Genomic DNA, 25,728 nt, shown 5'->3' on the forward strand with positions numbered 1-25,728 from the left:
CTGTTACAAGCAGCAGCACAGCTACTCCTACTCTGCTCAGGTAAAGTTTGGAGGGGATCATGTGGGATGGATCTGCTTCCTGTGAATTTTACCATGAGGGTCGGGTAGGGCTATAATCCTCTTGCTGCTGCCATTTATATGGTGCAGGATTGTAGCTCTTATGAAGCACAATGGAAGGAGGAAGAGAACACACCTGTAAAGATCTGAATCATATAATCACATACTATGCACAACAACCAAGCAGCAACTCAGACAGTAAGAGTAAAATTTATTCACAGATCAGTCAGTGCCTGTTAAATGCTGGTTATCAAATTTATAATTTTTTTCTGAGATCTCCCTTTCCGCCCCATTGTTATGACCAGAGATGTACTCAAATGCTGAAACTAAGCCCAGATTAATAAAACACCCCAGAACAGAGAATGGCAACCTCAACAGCCATCAACTCGCAACAACGATCTTGCTAAACCACGTCCAATCCTATTCTAGTTAAGACACAGACCACCTTGGGTTTTCAAAAGCTCCAGATCTTTTGTTTAAAAAAATGATTTTGCTGCACCGTCACTCAAAATCAGCAGATCAAAAGGAAATTGTCACCACCTCTAGTTCTCACAAGCAGTAAACATAATGGTGGAAGTATGCTCTGAGCTGTACCACTTTAGCTTGTCTAGGAATGAATACCCCACCATACAATACAGTTTCCTGCACCTTATAAAGCATGGCAGGAAAAAAGACTGGGTTAGAAGAGCTATCATCTCCCAACATCTGGTGCACGGAGGAGGGATCCTTTCAGCCCCTCGGTGTAGTCTGAAGTTGTACAGCCCAGCCATAGGCTTATTTTATTTTTATATAATACCCCCTATTACATAATTTCAAGGCAACTTCACAATTTTAGCAACGCAACATTAAAGGCAACAAAACATGCAACATTTAAAATCTTTTACTATCTGTGAGAACTAGGCTTAAGATGTGCATCAGAAAAGAAGGCTGTGAAGCAGAGGGGTTTACACCAAAGCAGCCTCCCTTTGCTGAGCCTATCAGAAGTCGCTTAAAGACACACACATCCCCCTCTGTGCGTTAATGGGAAGGCTCCATTTTGCACAACAGATGCCCAACAGCATCCACCAGCCTGCTAAAATGTGCAATTTTTTGGGTAACTGTTTTGCATGTTCCAGGAGTGGAAAAAATGGGACAGCTTTGCTACTGGGTGCAGCCATGCCTGGCTTTGGGATAACTTTTTATCCTGTAGGTTAAACACATGGCCATGTGATTCATCTGCTAGCTGCTTCAGATTTATGCTCCTGCTGTCCACACACAAGCCTTGCTTCACTTTATACCTGCATCATGTGAAGACCTAATAATATCAACACAAGAATTTTCTGAGACAATTATGTGCTTTGTGCTTAGGTCTCCACACAATACAGGTGTGCAGCAAACCAAGGCTTATGCATGAACTCTATGTGATGATGTGCATATCAGAAGCAAGTCAGATAAATGAAAAGGCTTCACCACTCTCTCTCTCCCACCCCCATTCTCCAAAAACCAGACAAGGCCCAGCAAGACACAGTACATGTTATTCAGTAACTCCAGGACTGCCTACATACGCTGCTAGCTGGGCTTGGGGAACGCTCTTGCTCTGAATCCCAGAGCCACTTCACACCATCAGCTAGCCTGGGATAAACATTCCCAAGTTCACATCAAACGCTGGATTTCCATTCTCCAAAGTGGGCATGAGTTCTTGCACATCCCAGGATAAGCAATCCCTGTAAGTTGTGGTCTTTGGTTGCTGGAACTAAGAGATTTTCCCGGCCAAGCCATGAGCACCCCAAGTCAAGACAGCAAGAAGTTTTATAACTTCACGCCTACGGTGAGAGGTGCTATCTCACTGTAAGTTGTTGTGAATAAAGCCACAAGTTCCCTGCTGGAAGAATCAAAGGCTAGGAGAGGCCCAGTGGTTGCTACTACGGAGGCACTTTCATTGAAAAAGTATGTGTGTGTGTGTGTGTGTTTGGATTGCTTTCTTTCTTAAACAATGGGCTTTGATAATGGAGCCTCCTCCCCACCACTGCAGTGCCAGCTCAGGTATATATCAGGCCTCCATGCAGCTGGGCAGGACACAGAAGTCCTTGCATCCCCCAAACAGGTAACCTCCAAAGGATAAAACCCTCTAAGCGTGGGATCTCCTGGCCGCCACCTGCCTCATCTTTCCTCCCATGTGGGCACAGGGAAGGGGACCAATGGAGAGGAACCTGGTTGCCAAAACAGACAGAATATCCAGCAAAGAGATGCAGACACAAAATGCCCGCCTTGGAACTTCCAAGCTTGGAGAGAACCGTTTGCTTCCAGCTCTTCCAGCAGGATTTAGGTGCCATGGTCCTTCTTCAGCACAGCAGACCTGGCCTCCCTTCTCTACAACGGCACACCTGCTTTCCTAGGACAGCCACTGGCAGCTCTCGCTGCAAATGACCTGTGCCGCCATGCCATCTCTCTCGCACTCACTCATGCTTCCTCCGCAGGTAAAACACAGCTTCTGGGTGGAACATTCACCCGACGTCAGAACCTCTGCAAAAACAATCACACCCAGGAAACAAAAAAGAGGCAGAAGCATGAGCACTTGTGCTGCGTGGACTTTGGCCAGTTGTTCAAAGTGGTGGTGACAGGGGCGATTAATTCAAAAGTTGCTCTAGCTGCAAATGTTTGCATCCAAAAAACTCAAGAGCCCTGCTGGATTGGACCAAAGTTCCATCAGGTTCGGCATCCCCTTTCTCCATAATACAAATTATAAACTGGTTCTGTCATGATTTTCCACCTTGTTAGGGCCACTGCACTGCCCCACCATCCTCAGTCTGCTCTCAGCCAGCCCCCACTTGCTTAACTCTTTACTGAAAACCAGTCTGGAGAGTGGTATTGCCTGGATGGGGACACAGCTAGGGATACCTCACTCTGTTCCTCATTGTTGGCTCTCTGCTCTCTGCCTTCCACCCAACCAGCCCCAATGGGTGCCAGCCACCACTGCCCGAGTAACCATCATTTTACAAGGGTGATGACACTGCTTTTGCTGGGGCTCGTGTCTGCTACCATTTTAAAGCAGGATCGAAAACTTGGTTTTTTATACTGCGATGGCTCTCAATCAGGCATGAGTTGTGTAGAAAGACTGTCAGTGGGGAGCAACAACTAGGAATCCTGAGGATCTGGGGAGGGGGAGGAGAGTATAAACCAGTATAATGTTTGCCGCGCAGATATGCCTTTACGCAACCCTGACCTTGGAGGAGAGAGGACGGAGAGCTTGAAAGCAGAATACTACTTTGCTACCAAGTGCTCTCTCTTCTCAGACAGACATGCATCTCATTCAACAGCACTCCATTACGTACCTTCCTCCACTCCTAGGGCTATTTCTGGGGCGGCTTGCCCTTCTCTAGACTCTGCAGGCTCTCGAGATTAAGGTTGACAGAACTAAGAGCCTTCCCTGGGGACACAGAAAAGCTATAATAAGCACAGGTGCCAAGGGATGGAGATGTTCTTCAATGCAGGGGAGAAGGGAAACAGCAAGCCCGTTATTTGACTTAGATTTTACACCCACCAACTGGTGCCAAACAAGGGGAACATGAGCATCTGATATTCTTCAAACCTTACCCATTTCCCCCCAGCACTGCTCCAGAAGAGCCGAGAGCTCAGGCAGACTGAGGACCTTCAAGGAGGACGGCCATCCTTCTGTGCCTAGGGTAAAGAAGCAGAATGGGCACAAAGCATCAGCATATTGTGGGTCAGCACCCATTGGCCCAAACATAGAGTGTGGGGCGGAAGCAAACACTGGGGGGGAGGGGAGAGGAGTCAGGACAATGGATTGAACCAGGGACTGCCAACTTGAAGTGGTGGATTTGGCACTGAATAGTCTTCCAAATTTTTATGTCATGGTGTGGTTGAACACACACACACACACACACACAGAGAGAGAGAGAGAGAGAGAGAGAGAGAGAGAGACAGACAGACAGACAGACAGACAGACAGACTTTTTACTCGTAAGGAAAAGCAGCAGTCAGTCTCCATGCATTTTTCATATGAAATAGCTGAGACCTGGAGAAGGTGAAAGGGTGATGAAGGCAGACTGGGCTCAAAAATAAGCCTGTCCTCTGAAGCCACTTCCTTTTCTCTCTCTTGCACACAGACACAAGGCTGGGGAACCTACTGCCCTACAGATGTTGCTGGGTTGAAACGCTCAACATCCTTGACTGCTGGCCGTGCTGGATGGGACTGATGGAGTCCAGAGACACCTGGAGGGCCACCTGTTTCACATCCTGCACTAGAACAGCCCACTTACTGGGTCCCAGCTGCGCTTTCGCTTCCAACAACCGGCCAGCCGGATGCTCTCGGTTCATTCGGGAAGACAGTTCTGCCTGACAGGCCCTACCAGAGAAACCAAAATACTGTCAGCAGGATTCTGTGAAAAGAAATAAAAACCACACAAAGTAGAGCACAAGAAAGCAGGATAGTGCCGTAGTCTCAAGTGCCACACAAATATCCTAGAGCAGTGGCGTAAACCTTGGTATGCCACCGCCACAAAAATGAGGCATCAGCACTGAGCACCTAAGACAGAACTAAAGAGGAGAGGAGAGTTAGGACAAAGGGAATTTATCCCCTGACCATCTTCCTAACTCCAGGGTCATTTGCACGCTACAGATGCTACTACCTGAAAAGGTGAATTATGCCGCTTATACAGGTTGTGTAAAAAAGGCATACATGTTGGAGAATTCTGCCATTTATTGTTCCACCCAAATCATTTGGGTCTTCCTGGACAGGAAAATTGGCTTCCAGGTGGAAAGATCCAAATTAGAAACAGAATTGTTAGAACCCAAGACTAAGAATTTGTCAAGAATGTATAACTTGCTGCTGAAATGGAATACTCAGGATGAAATGGTAAAATCGGCTATGATTAAATGGGCACAGGACGTTGGACATAACATTATGTTTGCTGACTGGGAACAGTTATGGACCACAGGTATGAAATTTACGGCATGTAATGCCTTAAGAGAGAATATTATGAAAATGATATACAGGTGGTACATAACCCCAGTCAAGCTTGCAAAAAATTATCATTTGCCCGATAATAAATGTTGGAAATGTAAAGAAACTGAAGGTACATTTTTTCACCTTTGGTGGACGTGCCCAAAGATTAAGGCTTTCTGGGAAATGATATATAATGAACTAAAAAAGGTATTTAAGTATACCTTCCCTAAGAAACCAGAGGCCTTTCTCCTGGGCATAGTCGGCCAAATGGTGTTAAAAAAGGATAGAACTTTCTTTATGTATGCAACAACAGCAGCAAGAATACTCATCGCAAAGTATTGGAAGACACAAGAACTTCCCACGCTGGAGGAATGGCAGATGAAACTTATGGACTATATGGAAATGGCGGAAATGACTGGTAGAATCCGTGACCAGGGAGAAGAGTTGATGGAGGAAGATTGGAAGAAATTCAAAGACTACCTTCAGAAACACTGTAAAATTAAGGAATGTTAGAGTGATGTTGGACTGAAAACAAGAGGTTTCCAGCTGTACAGGTTAAAGTTAATGATAGACTAAGATTAAAGATTAAGATTAAAGATGTTTAAAGAAATGGAAATTTGATATTAAGAGGGAAAATTTTAATGGTATATGATATTAAGACCAAGGATTAGGTTTAAAGAAGTTGAAGTTATATATTATAATATTTTATTAAATTAAAGATTGGGATTAAAAAGTGGAAAAGAAACTGCTGGACAAATAATTTGGATTGGAATACAAAAGAGGGAGGTATGAGGAAGTCCAGAAAATAAGCAATTAAAAAACGGAAATGAAACAGAGATATTGTTTTTAAATTGTTATGTTTCTTGTATTTTTATTGTTGAACTTTGCTTTTTTTTTTTGTTCTTTGTGTTTTTGTTATATGTATTGCGTATGTTTTTCCTTTATTTCTTTGTTGTTTAAAACTTTAATAAAAATTACTTTAAAAAAAAAATCATTTGGGTCTTCCTAGCTGCCAATGAGACGGCAGGAACGGGAAAGGGATAAAGCCCCTCAGCAAGTAGGTATCCGATTTTGTCATCTCTGCTGTGGCAAATGTCCCACTCACTTTCTCTTTAGGCTTTTGGCAGGAATCCTTCTATACTCTTTAGATCAAGGTGTGTATACTCTGAGTTGCTGCCGACTTGTAGTGTAATTTTGCTGCTTGAAGCAGCATCCGTATACTCTCCTTTTCATGCTTTATTCCTCAGGTGAGCACTTCTTGGGGCATAATACTACATTCATAACAAACACATGTTATAACTCTATCAAAAGCTCCTAAGCCTCTTGGTGGTGTGTACAGGAATACATGTGAGTGCTGGATCCACATGTGGGTTTGGGCACACAGCTTGAAACAATGCGGCTCCTACGATTGAACCAGGCATTGCACCCACACACTTGGATGTAATCACAAACCCCAGGGGCTGGAAACTTGTGTTTATTTTGTAAAGTTTTTAAAAAATGAAAAACAGGATTCTTAACACGTCGCACTGAAATCATATCCAATGCTTTTCGCTGGCACTTTTTTAGAATCATGGATGCAACTCCCACATTAGGCAGCTAAGGCTGAGAACAAGAGGGAAGGATGAATTTCCAAACACGAAGCCACAAGCCTTTGGCAGTCATTGTCACCGAGTGCCTGGACTTCCCCCCCCCAATTCAGAATCCTACAGGTGGCATGCTGGCTTAACTTGAGGAGATGAAGGAGCTTACAGAGAAGGGAGTGTAAAGAAATGGCGAGAAAGTTTGACCTTTATTGGAGGCACTCACTGCATCTGTTCTAGGAGGATTCCAGCATTCCTGGCGATGACCTGCACCTCTCGGAGTTTGGCCTGAGCACTGCTCCAGACCACATCCTGCTCCATCAAGCAGCTCTCCACCACGGCACGCAGCTCCTGCTCCTGGGACACCTGACCCTTCAGCCCTTCTACCTCCTCGCACCTCTGGAAGGGAACACGGGGAAAGTTGCTAAGAGACAAAGGTCCACATTTGTGAATTCCAAAGGATTTTAAGAACTCCCACAAAACTCTGGCCAACAACTGTTCCTCTGCTTCACTTTACTATCAAACTGAGTTTGGGTTTGGGGGGTAGTACTAGCTTGCCAAAGGCTTTCCAATCGCACCAGGTTTCAGATCTCTCTCAATATATAATTTTTTATTGAGTTTTCGTTTTTCTACATTTCAGATTAAACATTTTACAAACTTTAAAATATCCAGTGACTTCCTTCCATGGTTCACGTTGCATATCATGGTCTCCTGCATGCTTTACTATAACCATTCACATCAATTTCCCACTTTTACATCAGTCAAATATTGTTTACTCCTGTTGAATTTATCTTAAAGCTGCCAGCGTTTTCAGCTGTGTACAATTATTTCCCATATATTCAATAAATATTTTCCATTCTTCTTTAAATATATACGTTCTTCTTGCTCTCTTATTCTGTGTGTTAAACCCGCAAGTTCTGCATATTCTAACATCTTAAGCTGCCAATCCTTTTTACAAGGGACCTTGCTCACTTTCCATTTTGGGGCTAACAGAACACGGGCTGCTGTTGTTGCATACATAAATAAACTGTTCTGGCCCCTGGGAATTTCTGTCTGGGTTATTCCCAACGAAAGGGACTCTTTTTGGGGGGGGGAAGGTAAATTTAAAAAATTTTTCAACTCATTATAAATCATTTCCCAATATTCCTTCACCTTTCTACTTCTCCACTGCATGAAAAAAATAAATTCCTCCCATCAAGTTTCAGGTCTCTTAGCTGTTTGTCTGATGCTGTATCTTTCTCAAGCAACTTCAGACGAACAAGGACATCCTCTATGACTAGGAAGGGACAAGTGCATTCCCCATGCAGAAGCAGGTTCGCTTGGCCTGAGGCAGAAGCTTCTCAATGGGCTTAAGAAGCCAGCTTCCTTACCTTATGGAGCTGAATGGCCAGTTCCTGCATTTCTGCTTCCAGGCGATCAGCATAGGCCAGCTCCAGGGCATCACTGGGAGGCCGGGCGCTGCTATGCCATCGAGCAATGGCAGAGGTCATCTTCCTCTTTGGTCCAAAGAGGCTACAGGGGAGAAAAAGCAGCAAAGGTTTAGCAGCAAAGGTACCGCCTCCCTTTTGCTACTCCCTTCCTTCACTGGGGAAGTCTGCAGGCAAAACAGAACCACCCTGATTTTCCTAGACATGCTGAGACCCAAAGAGAGATCAATGTGAACAATAGATATTCACACATAATGGGAGCTTCAATTAGATCAGTGTTTACTATGCTTTCAAAAAACGCAAAGAAAACCATTCTGAAAACATACATATATTATGTTCAATTTATTCTGCCTGACTCAAGGCTGGAGATGGGCTATGCTACATTGGGTACTGCAGCCTTTCCCCCAGAAGCAGTGGAAAACATGCTCAGCCCTGAAATTTTGCAAAGCATTGGGCTATACTTCTGAAGTAATATGGACTAGAAACATAAAAAAAGAAAATGAGAAAACTGCAATTCTCAGGAAGCTAGCTTCTGCGCTTGTGCAGTATTGCCACACAACTGTGTACATTCTGCAAAAATATTGCAGATTATACACAACTGACAAGGGCAGCTGTCCAGGTTATGCAGTCTGCACAACATAGAGCAGAAGAAAAAAAACATTTCTAAGAGAGAGCATTAAAAATTCTTTGGGAGCTATTCCTATATTGAACTGAGAATAAATAATTGCACAGCAGCCTTGCCAGCTGGGACCCAGGATTCTGCTAACAATGACAGCAAAGTTCTTGATATCTCTGGTTGGAAGGTACATGTTGTTCCTGGGGTCATTTCCTATGTTCCTGATTATATGACAGCACTTCAAAGCTAAGCCTCCAGCCAGCCAGCCAGCAAAGAAAGGGACTCACGTGATGCCAATCTCTTTCAAGTCACTCTCTGTCAAGGTCAGGAAGATGCGAAGGTCGACGTCTTGCTCCTCAAACACTTGCAGGTACTTCAGGCAGCCAATCTGCTCAAGGAAGGTGGCCAGATCCTGCAGCCCAGGCAGCGCACAGAGGACAAAAAAGAGGGAGAAGTTCAGGACTCTTAAACGCTGAGAGACTCTAGCTGCATCACAGCATGTTGTAAGCCAGGCTTCCAGCTTCATCAGGATCTCTCCCCCTCTAGGCCTTTAGCACCACCTTGCCCCCTGCAATTTAACACGGCACCTAATACACAAGGACTGTCTCTGACACCAGCTCCTCTGTCCATCCCTCTGTCCCTCGCCCTGTCCACCCCAGACGGTTTTCTGACCACTATGCCATGGTTACCTGGGGCCCCGTGTAAGATGGTGCCTCTGTGTGAGAGGGGCTGCAGTGATGGCTGGACACCCGGGATCGGTAAGACCAGTGGCTGTCGCTGTTGCTGCAGCGATTCTTTGCCTTCATGTAGCTCTTGGGGTGCTTTCGAATGGAGAGCTTTGTTTCATGGTCTGAATCCTGGAAAATATAAAGTAGTGGCGTGTTTTGAGAAGAAGGAACACGACGCAGCTCCAAGTCTCAAACGGATGCAAGGACATCATTATCCTTTTGTTCATGATGTGAAGCATCTGTACTCTTACATTATAAAGCAGGAAGAACGGAAGTGAGAGAGGCTCCTCTTACCAAAGCAGAGAAAGCAGAGGCAATGGGAGGAGAAATCCAACACCACGGAAGGACAAATGAATCCTTACTCCAGCTTCCCAAGATGCCTGAACAAAAGCCCCTTACCAGCCACCCACAGACAAGGCAGGGGTAGGGAATCTTTCTGAACCCAAGAGCCACATTTCCAAATGGAAAACCTCTTGGGGGCCACATGCCAGTGGTAGGCAGTGCTAGAGCCAAGAAACAGATGCGAATTTAACTTTTGTACAGTTGGCTACAAACTCTTGTACAAACAAAGGAAGAGGAATTATCCTGGTTCAACGACACATTGCAGCCAAGCAAAAACAGAACAAAATTTGAAGATGCGAAGCAGGCATGGTGAGGGGTGTGGTCTGGGGGAGACTCCAGAAAACCAGAAAATAGAGGTTCCCTAATTTGAGGAGTCAAGGTTTCTTTCTATACACTAGGAGTGGGGAAACTTTGGTCCTCCAGGCTCTTCTAACTTGAATGATAGCAAAAGACTTACCTCGTTGCTTTCCAGAGAGCCCTCGCTGCTGACCCCCACAGCTTTGGCAAGACTTTCGCTGCTGCTGCTGGTCCCGATGGTGGCTAAGTTATTGGTGAAGAGGGAATTCTCTTCTGAAATAGGCAGAAGTCATGAAACAGTAAGTTTCACATTCAGGCCTCATAGATGTTTACTGATGGCAACTTTGTGGATTACCTATTCTAACGCAAAACATACACTACCGCAATATAAAGTGATTACGTCAGGAAGTCCCCAGAGTTGGCCAGGCTCACCCAACAGCAACAAGAAACTGGCTCACTCCTGTGAAATACTCTGCCAATATTCAGCAGGTGCCTTCTTTTTCAACCTTTAAAAGCCTGCTGAAAACTTGTTTTATTCCCTCAAGTTTATGCTGGCAATTAAGAGTACATCTTTCATAATAGCTGATTTCTGATTCATTTATTTACACGGTTTTATTTAAAAAAATTTTTTAAAAATGAACAGCAGTATAAAATAAAAATTGTGTTTAAGAAAGGTACCCCGGCTGCTGCTGCTTTCCACATCATGCTCATTGATGGGAGATGTGACATCTCTGTAGCGGAGATCTCCTCCTTCAAAGGCACTCCCATCATCATTAAAGGTAACATAGCCTTCTGGAGGGACCTGCTCTGTGTGCAAAAGGGGGGCAGAGGGGGAGAGAGGTGAACAAATGAAAAAAGGAAAGGGAGAGATTTTATTTGTTGAGAGGTTAAATGAAGAGGCTTATCTTTCCCCCCACCAACCAAGAGGTTCAGTACTGTCTCTTGCTTTTTCTTTTGCTGAAGCTCATCACGTTACAGCTCTACGGAGGTTTAGAGGCTTGCTTGGAAGTTTTATTTAAAATTAAGCGCTATACAAATTATGTTAAATAAATAAAAATAGAATCCAGAGAGCAAGCAGCTGTGTTCCAAGTTCATTAGCATAGGAGCATAGGAAGGTGCCTAATACTGAGTCACATCATTGGTCCATCTTGCTCAGTGTGGTCTACACTGATTAGCAGCAACCCTCCAGGGTTTCAGAGGACATTCCCAGCCCTACCTGGAGGCACCAGGGACTGAACCTGGAACCTTCCACATGCAAGGCCAATGCTCTACCAACCAAGCTACAGCACTTCCCTGAAAATGGTGTTCAGGGAAGGAGGGTGATAAAGTAATCAGCCGCAGGACTGAGGAAGCTACCTGTTGAGAGAGAGAGGAAGTGAGCCTGAACTCACCATAACGAGATGGGCTTTTCACTCCAATTCTGACCGCCGTGATCTTGGCCAGAGCGTGGGGTCCTTCGTGAATACTGGGGCCTTTGGACTTGCGAGCAGGCCTCTGCCTCTGAGGGGCAGAGTAGGATTCGTCGGAGGAGCTGAGATCTTCATACTTTCCTAAGTGTCAAAATGCATCAAGTCAGTGGACGCAAAGTGCATACAGATATTAAATTCCAAGAGCAGCATCCAACTAATTAGTTCTGCAGTGCCAAGGAACATCCACTCCTTCTCCTTCTCCCCTGCCCCATGCTCACTATGTCATGGGATTTCCCCACTGCTTTGCCACAACCCTCATCCTTGGTCAATTGGTCCATGGAGGGGGCGGGCGGGAGGGGGAAGCACTGGTCTAGTGAAAAGATGGGAGTCAGTGACTAGAAATGCAGGCAGCAAGCAAGGTTTCTGCCTAAGCAAGCTGAAAGGTCCTTTCCATGCGAAACTATAAGGAGACGTGAGAGTCACCTGGGCCCCTGCAGAAGACCTTGGGCACAGGGGCTGTGTGCAGGTCTAAGAGCCCCACAATCTTCATGTGTCCATACTTCATGGCCAACATCCGTGCCGTCGCCCCAGTGCTATCGCGTACATCCACTCTCACACCCTGTTGGGAGGAAGCAGACATTATTAAATTTTGCCGACAGGAAAGGGGAGGGAGGCTTAAACAGATCCAAGGGGCTGTGTGGTCGAACCCAAGAGTGCATTTTCACATGCTGTGTCCCTGAAGAATCGACCAAAGGATTTGCACCACCAGCAAGGCTCTGCATACCCACCATCACCATCGCATTTGTGCTCTAGCCAACCTGGACTCCTTAGGGAGAACGGGCAGGGCATAAATTCAGTAAATAATTTAGCTTTGAACATTAAGCAGTTTTCAGGGCACAAAGTTAGAAATCTTTGCTTGCATTTGTGCTATACAAATGGCACCACTATGTGGTCAATGTATGAATTTCAGGCTTCAAGAGCTCCAGCTGCTCTTTGGACAAGATATGGCTACAAGAAGCACCAGGCTGCATGCCAGCAAGTCGGGCTCCTGATCCGTTTTGAAGCACGAGAGCAGAGGCAAGTGGGATCTGCGACAAAATATTGCAGTGCACTCTCAATACTAAATCCAGGCTGTCTGGTGTGTTTTGAAAGATGGACACACAAGTTCATCCTAATGATGGAAAGTCAATGAACTATCTCCAGTGCTGCTTGAAGTTTACTTGCAGGCAGTTACAGAATGTGGAGTGTCCACTTTTGGACGGATGTGTAACAGGCTATAGCATCCTTCCCTCTTCCTTGGATGTCTCTAGTGCAGCATTCCATCAACTATTAAAGGAAAAGGTCTGGGAGAAATGAGGAAGGTGTGTGGGTGGGGGGAGTGTATGACTTCCTAACCCAACAAATGAACCCAGCCTATTAAAAACTAGTTTTATAGGCTGTGAAATCAAACACTTGAAAAAGCCTCCATGACAATTAAAAATACTATTTTTTTTTAAAAAATGGGTAGACAAGCATGTAGGCATGAGAATCACATAAAAATCCAAAGGTCTACACATGCTCTATATAAAGAAGCCTTTTCTGAAAAGACTTTTGTGTGCTGCAGCTGTTGGGGAGATATATACAAAAAAGGCTTTATTCTGTACATTTCACAGCTCTCAAATCCCGTTGGGGAAAGGAAAGAAATGCGATAGATGCAACCCTTCCCTTTCAACCATCTTCACCCCACTTTTATCAACAGAAGAAAGGCCTACATGAACACCCTTGTTTGATTGACCCGACATATTCCCTCCCTCTAATAAGACATGTACAGGATGACTATGAAGAAGGTCTAGATGTGATGCTGAATGAAAGAGGCTGCTACAGAAAGTGCTATTCATGTTGAATGTGAATTAACTGCAGAGTGATTCAGAGACTGGTTTCAAAAGCATGGTATCTCTCAAGAGGAGGAAAGAAGCGGACAATGTTTCTAATTAAGGCATCCTAAAAGAAATGTTATGCATGAAGGCAGATCAACGGGAGCATCCAGCACAGATCTAGGCGTGGGAATATGCTGAAGAAGCTGCATGGATGTGAAGCTTCTCTGATTTCCCCTCCTGTGGCAATAATCAAGAGCAATCATTGAAAGAAATAGCCTCGAATCAAGATTTAGCTTTCTTAATATAGTGGCTTATCAAATTGGCGGTATTTCTGCATACTGGGAAGCACAATTGGTTGCGGGGAAGGGAAACCAAAGGTGCCTTGGACCACCTGAGAAATGAACACTCACTTACATGATTGAGAAGATACTGGACAATGATCTCATGGCCAGATGCAGCTGCTTCCATCAGAGGAGTATATCCATAAAGGGGCTCCCTGGACAACAGAAATATATAGCCCATGAAAGGCTCAAGTCAGAAAACGGGGCAGTCATCAACGCAACGGGGGCATGCTAGTCATCCACAGCTAGAGGAAGCAGGGAGAAAAGTACCAAGGGCAGGCAACCCTAGAGGCATAGATCTTGGGACTCCTTGGTTTTCACACCACATTCCAGGTTGAATAAATAAAGCGACCTTACACAGAATCAGACCACCAGTCCACTGAGCATAGTAATGCTGACCCTGAGAAGCGGTGCTCTTCAAGGGGTTGGGGTTGGCCTTTGCCAATGGCTCTGCTGGCCTCCAGCTAAGGAGCTGAACCTGGGATGTTCCACCTGCAGAGCAGGTTCCATACTACTGAGCCATGGCTCCACCTGTTGGCTGTGTCAGGCTTGTTCTTGAATTGTGCTCTACATATTTTAAGCTCTATCTCCGGGATGGCGAGCCTGTGGCCCTCCAGGTGATGTTGGACTACAAATCCCACCATCCCTGAATGCTAACCTTGCTGGCTGGCCCTTATGGGAGTTTGAAGGGCCACAGGTTCCCCATCTCTGCTGAAAGCTATGAGCTACCAACTGAAGCGCCTGGCCCAATCCAATACTTTGAGAAGCCTTGCCACCCCTCATTCTCTTCTCAAATTGACAGGAAACTTAGGCTGAGTTAATGGTGAGCGGCAAATGTGCCCCTAAGTTGTATGTGGGGTCTCACATGCTTGAATACATAAATGTGCCCCTCAAATTGCAGGTGGGGTCTCACATGCTTGAATACATTTCCATTCAAGAAAATGTCTTCCACACAAAATACTAGTGTGTTGAGAAGATGAGTTCTAGCTTGGTTTTCTCTCCGATATGCTAGGCCAGGAGAGCCATAGCTAATATTAAAAACAAAAAATAATCCTTTCGTATATGGAATGCCCACTATAGTGCTCTCTTAAAACATCAGCTGAAGAGAAAAACTGGGAACGATGCCAATACAGTCTGATGGTTTGTCTTCAAAACTAAATTACCAGTTACTGTGTCAGAAGTATGAACTTTTCCTGCTGGAGTTTCCACCCAATATGCTCCATGGAAGGAAATGGTTCTTTCTGGCAAAACAAACAAGCTGATGGCACTCTGGATTCTGAGACTGTTCCAGGAATATGGATCAAACCCACCTCAGAAAACACATTTTTGGTTATTGAGATGGAAGGAATACTGTAGAGAAAGCAACATGAGATTCATGTCCTAAGAGGAGAAGAAAGAGTCCACTGAGAGCTTTTTTTTTTAGTAGTCAGGGGGTGGCATTAAAGCCAGAAGAGAAAGTTTGAAAATGAGCCATCAAGGCAATAGGCAAGATAAAGAAGAGAAGAATCTCAGAAGAATGAATTGAGAGGTAAGATTTGATAAGGAAAGAGTAAAGAGAACCAAGTACTATTTTTTTTTTTTTTGTAGAAGTGAAAAGGAAAGAATGGAACCCCAACAACAGCATAGCATGCACAGATTCAGTCTTGCCACCAGGTCATCTCACTAGTCCCCGCGCAAGTTTGTGAAAATCTGCCCCTTGCAATATGTTCTCCACATCTGCCCATCCCCACAACTAAAAGTTGTTTGTACTTTTACCCTCTTCCAGAAGAAATAGCTATTACAAGCAAAACTGGTGGAATGTAAGATTTTAGATAAATATGTTTACTCTTGTTACTAATTATTTTTAAGAGAGCAGTCAGAAAATCTCTCCTCGATGCTCCATTTCTCTTACATCAAAAAGAATGGAAAATTCATCATCTGCCTAGAAAGTCTGAAGGCAAGGAGATCCGACTCGTCAGTTAGCCAGCCTGGGCCAAAATCTGAGCAAGAGTTTATCTGAACCTATTTTAACCAATGTATTGCTTTAGGCGTAACTCCTCCTACCAATACATTTACCCCCTTCAATTCATGCACTGTGCTGGGGTTTTTTTGCCCTACCTTCAAAGCAGGCAAAGTTTAGTTCAATTTATCCAAGTCAGGAGTTGTCAACCTTTTTGACAAATGCTTTGCTGATCAACCCCAAAGTACTGTTTTAGTGCCCACCTACAATGCAGCTTCTGTACCAGGGATGACTGGATGGGTGTTACCTCTAGTCTACTGAGCCAGGAAGGTGACAGGAATGTAGAAGAGGAAGGCAGGCCAAACCTAATCTGTGTGCCATAGGCCTTCCAGCTCCTGCCCAAGAGTGTTACAAACATTGGTGATCTGTATTATTTTATCATGCTTTTAATATTCTGCTGGGAGCCTCCCAGAGTGGCTCTGCCAGATGGGCAGGGTATGTATAAATAAATAAAAAAAGTATGTATGTATGTATGTATGTATGTATGTATAAATGTATGTATGTATAAATAATTAATAATAATAATAATAATATAATAATAATAATAATGTCACATGCACATAAGAATAGGCTGCTGGATCAGGCCAGTGGCCCATCTCATCCTGCATCATGTTCTCACAGTGGCCAACCAGATGCCTATGGGAAGCTCACGAGCAGGAGCTGAGAACAATAAGTTTCCCCTCATGAGGTTTCCAGCCACTGGTACTCAGAAGCATACTGGAGATGTCCGTCACATACGGCACTCACGGCTTAACTACACACAATCTAGATGCAAGAGTACAGCAGTGTGACTGCCTATGTTTCCCCCTCTTTTGCATCTATCATGAAAGCATTTTTTCTATGAAAGCTAAGCTACTTCTTCCCCTTAAAATACCGTCAGATATTTGAAACAAACAAACAAAAAAGCAGGCCTTTCACAGGCCCATTTCTCTCTTACCTGCAATTCGCATTTGCTCCATTATCCAATAAGAACTTGACCATTTGCTGATGGCCAGCACTGGTGCAGTGGAAGAGGGCAGTCCAGCCATGGATGTCCTTCATCTCCAACTCGGCACCTTGCTTCAAAGAAATACAGAGGGGCCGTTAAGGCAGGGCACCTACTGCCTGTGACACTGAAGCCAGGGTGCATTTCTGTACAAACAAGAGCTCACAATAATGAACAGAGAGGGAGATCGCCTATTTCAGGCAGAAATTTACAATCATGTTACTTTTAGTTTCTTATTTCTATATCACTTTTCTATTATGCTAACAGCATAAACAGGGGAAAAGAGCAGCAACCCATAGAAGGCTCTTCTCACAGCAATTTAATAGCAAACCACTTACAGTCGCAGAGTGTTCCCATTTTATTCTGGGTTATTGCATCAATTTTATTCACTGACTGATTGAATGCATTCAGAAAAATCATTCGAACAGGATCCTGCCCCTGCCCAATTCAGTGTGTGGGGTGAGTGGCAGGTGTGGAGGAGTGACTGGAAACAGCTCTAGCTCTCACACTCCACCAGATCTGACATGGCTGTGCCAGAGAGGGTGAGACTCGGCTGCCAGAGTCACCTGAAGATGCTGACTCAGCTCTGCTCCTGCATAGCTGAAGAAAGCTGGGATGGGAAAGAGACGCCTCAGAGGCAGCAGAGAAAACCTAGATAAGATAAACTTAATGTGCAACCTGATAAAACAGAGGAATATTTGTAAAGTAAGGGCACAGCCCTGGACATTCGAAATACCCGGGGTGGAGGAGAATGGGTATATAAAACATATCACAGTAATGAAAACTTTACCACTGAACCTCACAGGAGTCTTAATGATGGGAAGGCACTCTAATCACCGCTAACTATGAAGCAACAGCCTGTAACTTTGAGTAGACTCGAGACTTTGAAGGATCCTATCATGCTGCTGCACCCTACAGGGGTTATGAAAGAGGACAGCAGGCTTTATCTCACAGCCACTCATGGTGTCTGAGATTGCCACCCTTCTCCTTAGTCCCATAGAACTTAATGGGAGCCACTGACAACCACCCCTGAACAGCCCTGTTTGCACCTTTGGTTCCACCTCTTAGTCATGCGCGATATCTTTAGACTGCACAGTTGGTGCCTTTCGCAGCTATTGCCAAGTACACCCACCTGAAGGAGGAAGGCAGCAACGCTCTCATTTCCACAGCTAGAAGCCAGCATCAGTGGAGTCTGCCCTTCTGGTGTTGGTACATTCACATTCACGCCAGCCTCTAGCAGTATGCGCACAATGGTGTCATGACCGATGTAAGATGCATACATTAGTGGGGTCCAGCCGCCGCAATTCCGCTGATTCAGGTCTACCTCCCCACTGAAAGGCATGAATCAGATTAGTGTTCCATGGGTAGCTTATCACAGGCAAGTTACATAATTTTTGAAGGTTTTTCCTAACCTGGCCCGTTTCACTCAAGGAAACAAACAACTTTAGAAGTCTTGCCAATATTCCTGGTAGCAATGTGTGCCCCCGCTTTGCCAGTAGCAAGTGAAAAGGTTGACAGTAGCATTCTTCTAAGCATTTTGGTCACACCATTTGCATGCCTTCCCCTAAAGAATCCTGGGAACTTTGCTTTAAGGGTGATGGGAATTATAGCTTTGTGAGGGGGGCTGAACTACAGTTCCCAGGATTCTTGGGGGAAGTTGTGACTGTTAAAATGGAATAAATGTGCTTTAACTGTAGGGCGTGTATATAATCAACTACTACCTTGTTTCAATGTTTTCTGGTAGCCTTTAGCCACCTTCATGTTTCACAAAATTATTTTGAATTGCACACATAGTGACAAAAGCCTGGTGTGTATATACAACAGAATGAGGTGGTAGAATTGACTCTTTTTTTAGGCTGAAGGTGGGGTGGGATTTTGGAATAATCCCCTATGGATAAAAATCACATGGTGAACTAAAAAGTAGCTCATTGTGGGGAAAAGGTTATAATTCAGACTGCTCCCTGCTGTGCTCATTTTCTGCAGAGAAGGGCTGTAGCAGAATGCCTCAGCTCCCATTTCTGGCATCTCCAGGCAGGGCTGGAGAAATAGAGCTGAGTGTCATCAGCATACTGCTGACAACAGACTCCGAACCTCCGGATAACCCCAGCCAGTGGTTTCATGCAGATGTTAAGAGATAGGATTGAGCCCTGCAGAACCCCACATTGAAGGTTCCACGGGGCTGAAAAGCATTCCCCAAGCAACAACCTCTGGGGATGCCCATCTAAGTAGGACTGGAACTACGGCAAAGTGGTGCCACCCACCCCTAGTTCGGACAGCCACTCCAGAAGGATACCATGGTCAATGGTATCGAAAGCCTCTGAGAGGTCGAGAAGAATTAACAGGGACATGTTTCCCTTGTCTCTCTCTTGACAGATGTCATCATACAGGACAACCAAAGCAGTTTCTGTGCCAAAACCGGGCCTAAAACCTGATTGAAATGGATCCAGAAAATCAGTTTCTTCCAAAAGCATCTGGATCTGGTCTGCAATCACTTGCTCCAGAACCTTGCTCAGAAAAGGGAGATTAGCAACTGGCTGGTAGTTAGTTAGGTTTTCTGAATCCAGGGACAGTTTCTTTAGGAGTGGCTTTACCACTGTTTCCTTCAAACAGGTAAAGAGGCATTGATCACCTCCCTGGCCCAGCCAGCTGTTCCCTCCCTGCTGGTTTTCATCAGCCAAGAGGGGCAAGGGTCTAGAGTACAAGTGGTCGCCCTGACTGATCGGAGCACCTTGTCCACAAGCCTTACCAACTGAAACTCATCCAACACAACAGGACTAGACTGTGCTCTGGACACCCCATGAGATTCATCTGCTATAATAGCAAAGTCTTGGTGAATGCAAGCAATCTTGTCCTCAAGATGCTTTGCAAACAAGTCCCAGCGAGCTACTGTTGGTTCTATCACCTCCTTTGGGCCAGCCTGTAAAAGGTTCCGTAAAACCCAGAAAAGCTCTATCGGATGACGTAATGAGGCTGCAATGGAGGCAGCAAAGTATGGCTTCTTTGCTGCCGTCACTGCCATTAGGTAGGCTCGATAATGAGCCCTTATCAGTGTTCGGTTGCATTCATTCGGATCTTTCCTCCACTTGCGTTCAAGCAGTCTCCCAGCTTGTTTCCTCGCCCTAACCTCTGAAGTATACCAGGGGAACAAACGGGCATCACAAAGTGGGAGAGGGCACTCAGGGGTGATTGTGTCAATAGCCCAAGCCATTTGGGTGTTCCAGGGGTCGGCCAGGGCTTCGACAGGGGTGCCAGTCATATCAGCCGGAAAACCTCCCATAGCTGTTTGGAATCCCACTGGATCCACCAGCCTCTGAGGGCAGACCTTTTTAATAGGTCCCCCGCCTCTGCAAAGGAGAAAAGCTGCTGACAGTTTAAATCTCAACAGGAAGTGATCTGACCATGACAAAGGACTGATATCAATGCCCCCCCCACCTTCAAATCACTCTCTTCCTGCCCAGTCAAGAAAACAAGGTCCAGAGTTTTGCTTGCCATGTGCTTTGAGCTGGTGACATGTTGGGACAGCCCCATGGTTGTCATTGCGACCATGAAGTCCTGAGCCGCCCCAGAGCCAGCTGCCTTGGCATGGACGTTGAAGTCTCCCAGAACCAGCAGTCTGGGAGTCCTCAACACTGTCTCCGAGACCAGCTCTGTCAGCTCAGGCAGGGAGACTGCTGGGCAGCAAGGCGGGCGGTAAAGTAGCAGAATCCCTAATCTGTCCTGATTGCCCAATGCCAGGAACACAGTATTATTCCCTCCCCAAACCTCTCCTCCTTACCGTTGAATATTCTCCTTTACCACCTCATACTGGCCAATTGAGGCTGCTGTGTGAAGGTCCAGTGGAACATCTAACTCTTGGCGACAGACCATCTGACCTGCGCCATGCCACATGGATAGGCTGAGATTCAGCAGATCCGACTCACTGGCTTCATCACTCAGCTCTGACATTGTGTCTTGGTGGGCTGAAAGACAAGCACGATCAGTTCTTCACTTTCACTACCTTGCTCAAAGGGTTTTTAATCATCTTGGGGTATGATCTGAAAGCTCCTGAAGTTGGGACCCTGGTGTACCCTACCTTAAGTTCAATGGGTGAAAAGGCAGTATACAAATAAACAAAATAAGGAAATCTCCTGTCTTTGTGCATTCTTCACAGGATTAGAGAACTATCTTCACTTACTAATGTCTAAATACCAATGTGCTGTTAAAGGCACAAAAGCAGAACGGATCCAATCACAAGACTCAAGGAAAACACATACAACCATGTACTGCAATTACTGGGAAACCTAGTCTTTTTGAAATGTCCTTGATAGGTTGACTGTTTTGCAGGTGAGACCTATTCACAGTGAAGGGAACCTAGAAGGTGACATATGACCGCTCTGATACTTGGTTCAATTTGCTTTTTGTTCCTGAATGACAAAGAACTATACAGGCCATGAAACCTCATGCCTTAAATACTGGAAATCCCACACAGACAGACGAAAGGGTCCTTGATAACGTACCAGCTATCACCCACACTTTATCCTCATATCTGTAAGATTCTCATTTTAATTTCACAATTTTCACAAACACATCAATTTTATACCCATTATGTGGTACATTTTATGTTATTAAAACAGTAAAATAAGTTGCCTTGATGTGGCTTAGTTGTTGTATCACTCTTCGTAATCCACTCCAGGGACAACACATAGTACAGAACTGTAAATGCATATAAATAAATATTTCAGTCCCCCACCCCTCAGAGAGCTCTATTTTTATTTTTGGGGGAAATGTTACATCTCTGAGCTGGAAACCCTCTAACAAGCTGGTTTTCTATGTGCACGGAGTTCTTGTGTACAGAGCAGCAAGAACAAGAAGACCAGGAACAAAACAATTCCCTGCACCCAAAAGATGAGCAAGAAGACCAGGCTATAACTGTTCTCTCTAGCAGAGTACCGTATTTTTTGCTCTATAAGACTCACTTTTTCCCTCCTAAAAAGTAAGGGGAAATGTGTGTGCGTCTTATGGAGCGAATGCAGGCTGTGCAGCTATCCCAGAAGCCAGAACAGCAAGAGGGATTGCTGCTTTCACTGCGTAGTGATCCCTCTTGCTGTTCTGGCTTCTGAGATTCAGAATATTTTTTTTCTTGTTTTCCTCCTCCAAAAACATGGTGCGTCTTGTGGTCTGGTGCATCTTATAGAGCGAAAAATACGGTAATTCCTATGAGCCAGAATTGCTATGGCCGTTATTCTGTATGGAGGGCCAAACAGTGAAAACTAGAGCCAAAACCTACCTAACTCCCTGCAAGCGGAAAGCAAACATGTGAGTGCAAGAAAGATAGGGCCCAAACCTCCCTCCCGGGACACTAGCTCTATTTGTGCAGTCATCTTTGCTTTGCTCTGGTCGCTGCTCTTTTGTGTGGAGGAGCCCTCAGCCACGAGGCACCTCTGCGTTTGCAGTCTGCAGCCCAGGCATAAGGCGCGAAGGGCATTCTGCGCTGAGGGTGATGCCTCCAGGGCACAGCTGGGGGAATCTGTGTGCCCACCCCAACCACTGGACTCCAACTCCCATCAGCCCCAGCCAGCAGGGCCAAAGGCCAAGGTTGATGGGAGTTGGAGTCCTGAGGTACCTGGGACGCTCACAGGGTCTCCCCCCCCCGCCAGCCCGCAGCTCAGAGGCGCCCCTCACGCCTATGCCTCCAGGGTGCCCAGAGAACCAAGGCCCGGCCAGTGTACTGGGCTCCACCTAGTGAGGCAACGAGCACGCCAAAGGCCTCCTGCGCCCACAACCTCCTACGAGGCCCGCCTTCCACAACTTCCGCCTCCTCTGCTACCGTACAAGCCTCACCTGCTTCACCTCAGGTCGCCTCAGCCGCCCTCCCGGAAATGCCCGACGATGACGTCGCGGGCAGAGCGTCAGGACTGCCGGAAGGCCCCGCTCTCCCTCTCCCTCTCCCCCTCTCTCCCTCTCTCTCTCTCTCTCTCTCTCTCTCTCTCTCTGCACCACGTGATCATCACCCGCCTCCTGCTGGAAGCGGTGAGGCTGCTCAGCCAGCCAATGAAAAGCTAAGACTGTCGCGCTCCCCACCCGCAATACTCCTTCGCCGCGCCTTCCGAACGGATCAACCAATACAGGAATAGGTCCTGGCAGGGCAAAGAAAACGGAAAAAGCAGCGAGCGGAACGGAAAGGAATGATAGGAATGAGCTTGACACCGCTGTCTGTGTTTTCTCCATATTCTTATTGCATATTTTTTTGTTGCGATAAGTTTCTAAGAGAGGCAGTAATGGCTAAGCCCCAAAAATGTTAGTTTATATTAGCCTGTCAGGACTCCAGAAATGGGCGGGGAATCAGGGGCGGGGCGAACAACCGGGAAGCGCACGCTGTTTGAATAGAGACGGCGGGCAGAAGGGACGTTCATGACAGCTCTCGGGTAGGTCGCTTGCTAGGGACTGAGATACAATGAAAGGCGGTGGGGAAATGTCTTGGTGGTTTGTCCGCAACCGGTGTGCGGGGCAGGGAAGTCGCCGGGTAGGTCGCGAGCGAAGATCGGCGTCCGGTTGCTATGGAAACGGAAAACAGCGGTACCCGCCGCCCTGCGGGGCGTGGCCAAGCGATGCAACGTCGCCATGGTTACCAGCCTCCATCTTGCCTCTCCACCAATCCCATGCTTAGTTTTCCTGCTGTCAGCTTCATCGCGCGCTCGTCAGACTTTCCATTTTTAAATTGAAAATATAAAATTATACAAATATTAAGGAAATAAATCCGCAGTCCTGTTAAGAAGAAATCCTCCTTGATATCAGTGGGACTTACTCCCAGGTAAGGCTGCAGTCCTAAACCCACTTCCTTGGGAGTAAGCCCCACAGAATTCACTGTGACTTACTTCTGTGTAGACATGGTTAGGACTGCAAATATGTGCAAATATTTTTCAGGAGGTAAAAAGTAGAAAAGGAAAATATATGTCACTCTGATAGTTAACACAAACATTTAAATAAATATTATGTACAGCATCATCCATGCTTACCAAAAATATATATTCCTGGCCTAAATATATAGCAATGCTATATGCAAGATTTTCTCCCTCAGCTTAATTCTGTGCCGCAAACATAAAAAAGGCATCAAATGTGCCACAAATGTTTAGTGGGCATTCCTTTTGCCTTCCAATAAATTTCAATTTATAATATATGTATCTGTTTATTTAATATACATCTTGTCTTGCCTTTTTTCAGGCAACATATCTCCAAGGCAGCTTATGATAATAATAATAAACTATTGTGTGTTTTATTTTAAGTATAAATATATAAGTAGGTGGAGCTGCAACAACTGCTTTTTCAAGGTTCCATAAAGGCCATATAGCGCAGCCATGCTGGCTGATGCGAGTTTTGGTTCAAAACATTTCGAACGCATTACCAGGTCAGTAAAGTTTAACACAAGGAGATAGCCTCATGATTTCGTCCCTGCGACTGTATCACCTCCTGTTCTTAATGGCTGTTTAGGTGGTACAGTCCAAACAACAGACTACATCACTATGCTGTGGTGCTAGCCCAGAATACCAGTATTTCATCATTCCTAACAATTGTTCATGCTTGCTGGGGCCAATGGGAGTTGTACTTTAGCAACATCTGGAGGGCCAAAGGTTCCCCACTCCTGTTGTAGACCTCTGGCCCTCTAGATGTCCCCAATCCACCTCAGCTAGTGTGAATGATTGTTAAGGGTGATGGAAATTGTAGTTCAATAACATCTGGAGGGCCACACATTCTCCATCCTCAATGTAGACATTCCTACCCTGTGTTTATTCTACTCTGCTCTTTCTTTAGTACCAGCATCTGAAATTCAGCTTAGGTCACATAGGATCACTTCAAATGGCATCAGAGGATCAAAACACGGAAAAAGAGGGGGGTCCTAACCTTCCAACAGCTCCTTTCCAGTGGGGAGCCATCCTGTCTGCAGTGAAAGATCAGATTCCTTCAATGGATTCTGACACCTTAGTGGTAAGTGCCATTCCCCATTTTCTGTCCTTTCAATCTCAAACCATCTGTATTAGCCATCCAAGATACAAATACTAGCAAAATTTGCAGGAAGACAGTCTTCAGCTCAAAATATCTTGCCTACGTAGAGTCAAAATTTAAGGAGTTGATTTTATAAACCCCGAAAAAACAGTTTTTTTGCCTATGACATGTTGTGATAATTTAAATTGTATCTTGATAATTGTGGGATTTTTTTTTTTTACATACACATAATTAATCTATTGTTAATCCTATGGAGTACACTGCAGTATTTATCATGAACTCTCTTCAGTTCCATTGTATTGTTCCATATTTTCAGTTGCATAAATTTTGACATTATTTACTTCCAATAAAGTGTGCTTGAAGTTCACAACTTTATGTAGTGCAGCTAGTGTGAGATGCCCAGCAGTGAGTGTAGTTGAGTATCCACACTTACTTCCTTTCCCATCTTTTCTGCCTTGGAATGAATGTCACCCAGTTTCTTTTCTCTGTTTGATAGTCTGATTGCAATGAAGATGATGGGGAGCTTTTCATCTTCCAGCGTGATCAATCCAACCTGGTTCCTGACTTCTCGGAGGAACTAGAAGACCTTCCTCCAGAAGAAGCACACTTGCAGGTCATTGGTCCCACCTATCATCACTGGGTTCCAGTAGGGTAATGCCTGTATTAAGACCAACAATATTTATTTGTTTATTTCATTTATGAATTACTCCCCATGAGACATCCTGAAGTGATTTATGATATAGAACATATATAAAACACTTGCAAGTATAGTTACAAGTATTGCATAAATAAAAACTTCTTCTTTTTTTACAAAATACATATAAATATGAAAACAACAGCAGCACGTACATAAAATCAATTCAAATCCAAAAGAGACGTCTTCTGGGATAAAGAAGGCACAAAGGCACCAGTAACAAAGCTCTTATATAATGACCAGCATGAAAGGAACTGAGAAGTGGAGCTGGTCTCTCAGCAAAGCTGATGAGGTGGACCCTTCTTCGCATCACTTCCTCTGCTGTAGCCATCTGAAATGGCAGCTAAAAATGACTGTGTGTGTGTGTGTGTGTGTGTGTACACAGGAAGCTGGTCTCTCAGCAGTCCCCACCACAATGACAAACAGGACCATAGAAAGCTACCTTATACAGAGACAGATCATTGGTTTATCTA

The 25,728-nt window shown here is 45.1% G+C and overlaps 2 protein-coding genes across 11 annotated transcripts in view; one reads left to right on the forward strand and one right to left on the reverse strand.

The window, feature by feature from the left end:
* ANKS3 (ankyrin repeat and sterile alpha motif domain containing 3) overlaps positions 1 to 22,511 on the reverse strand; it is a 29,947-nt gene extending 7,436 nt beyond the window's left edge. For 2 of the 6 annotated variants that reach the window (XR_013979605.1, XM_080981967.1), the window contains exons 1-16: positions 22,402 to 22,511; positions 20,357 to 20,540; positions 17,714 to 17,912; positions 16,534 to 16,655; positions 13,671 to 13,752; positions 11,884 to 12,019; positions 11,383 to 11,541; positions 10,670 to 10,798; positions 10,152 to 10,264; positions 9,314 to 9,481; positions 8,912 to 9,036; positions 7,952 to 8,093; positions 6,808 to 6,980; positions 4,316 to 4,401; positions 3,631 to 3,714; positions 3,369 to 3,463 (exon numbers count right to left, since the gene is read on the reverse strand). Coding sequence is in view for 5 of the 6 variants with exons in the window: in XM_080981967.1 (XP_080838093.1) it covers positions 3,387 to 3,463; positions 3,631 to 3,714; positions 4,316 to 4,401; positions 6,808 to 6,980; positions 7,952 to 8,093; positions 8,912 to 9,036; positions 9,314 to 9,481; positions 10,152 to 10,264; positions 10,670 to 10,798; positions 11,383 to 11,541; positions 11,884 to 12,019; positions 13,671 to 13,752; positions 16,534 to 16,655; positions 17,714 to 17,912; positions 20,357 to 20,526 (1,965 nt within the window). In the remaining variant the exon portion in view is untranslated. Of the gene's footprint in view, positions 1 to 248; positions 2,560 to 3,368; positions 3,464 to 3,630; positions 3,715 to 4,315; positions 4,436 to 6,807; positions 6,981 to 7,951; positions 8,094 to 8,911; positions 9,037 to 9,313; positions 9,482 to 10,151; positions 10,265 to 10,669; positions 10,799 to 11,382; positions 11,542 to 11,883; positions 12,020 to 13,670; positions 13,753 to 16,533; positions 16,656 to 17,713; positions 17,913 to 20,356; positions 20,541 to 20,653; positions 21,606 to 22,401 lie in introns of those variants that run through there. The other 4 variants (XM_080981965.1, XM_080981966.1, XM_080981969.1 and 1 more) reach the window with 4 other exon arrangements.
* A 44-nt stretch (positions 22,512 to 22,555) lies between these two features.
* DNAAF8 (dynein axonemal assembly factor 8) overlaps positions 22,556 to 25,728 on the forward strand; it is an 88,630-nt gene continuing 85,457 nt past the window's right edge. For 3 of the 5 annotated variants that reach the window (XM_080981912.1, XM_080981915.1, XM_080981916.1), the window contains exons 1-3: positions 22,875 to 22,985; positions 24,370 to 24,543; positions 25,058 to 25,174. In XM_080981912.1, coding sequence (XP_080838038.1) covers positions 24,415 to 24,543; positions 25,058 to 25,174 — 246 coding nt within the window. In that variant the 5' untranslated portion in view covers positions 22,875 to 22,985; positions 24,370 to 24,414. The other 2 variants (XM_080981914.1, XM_080981913.1) reach the window with 2 other exon arrangements.

Source organism: Podarcis pityusensis (assembly GCF_964106645.2).
Source record: "Podarcis pityusensis genome assembly, chromosome: 14".
NCBI classification, from domain to species: Eukaryota; Metazoa; Chordata; class Lepidosauria; order Squamata; family Lacertidae; genus Podarcis; species Podarcis pityusensis.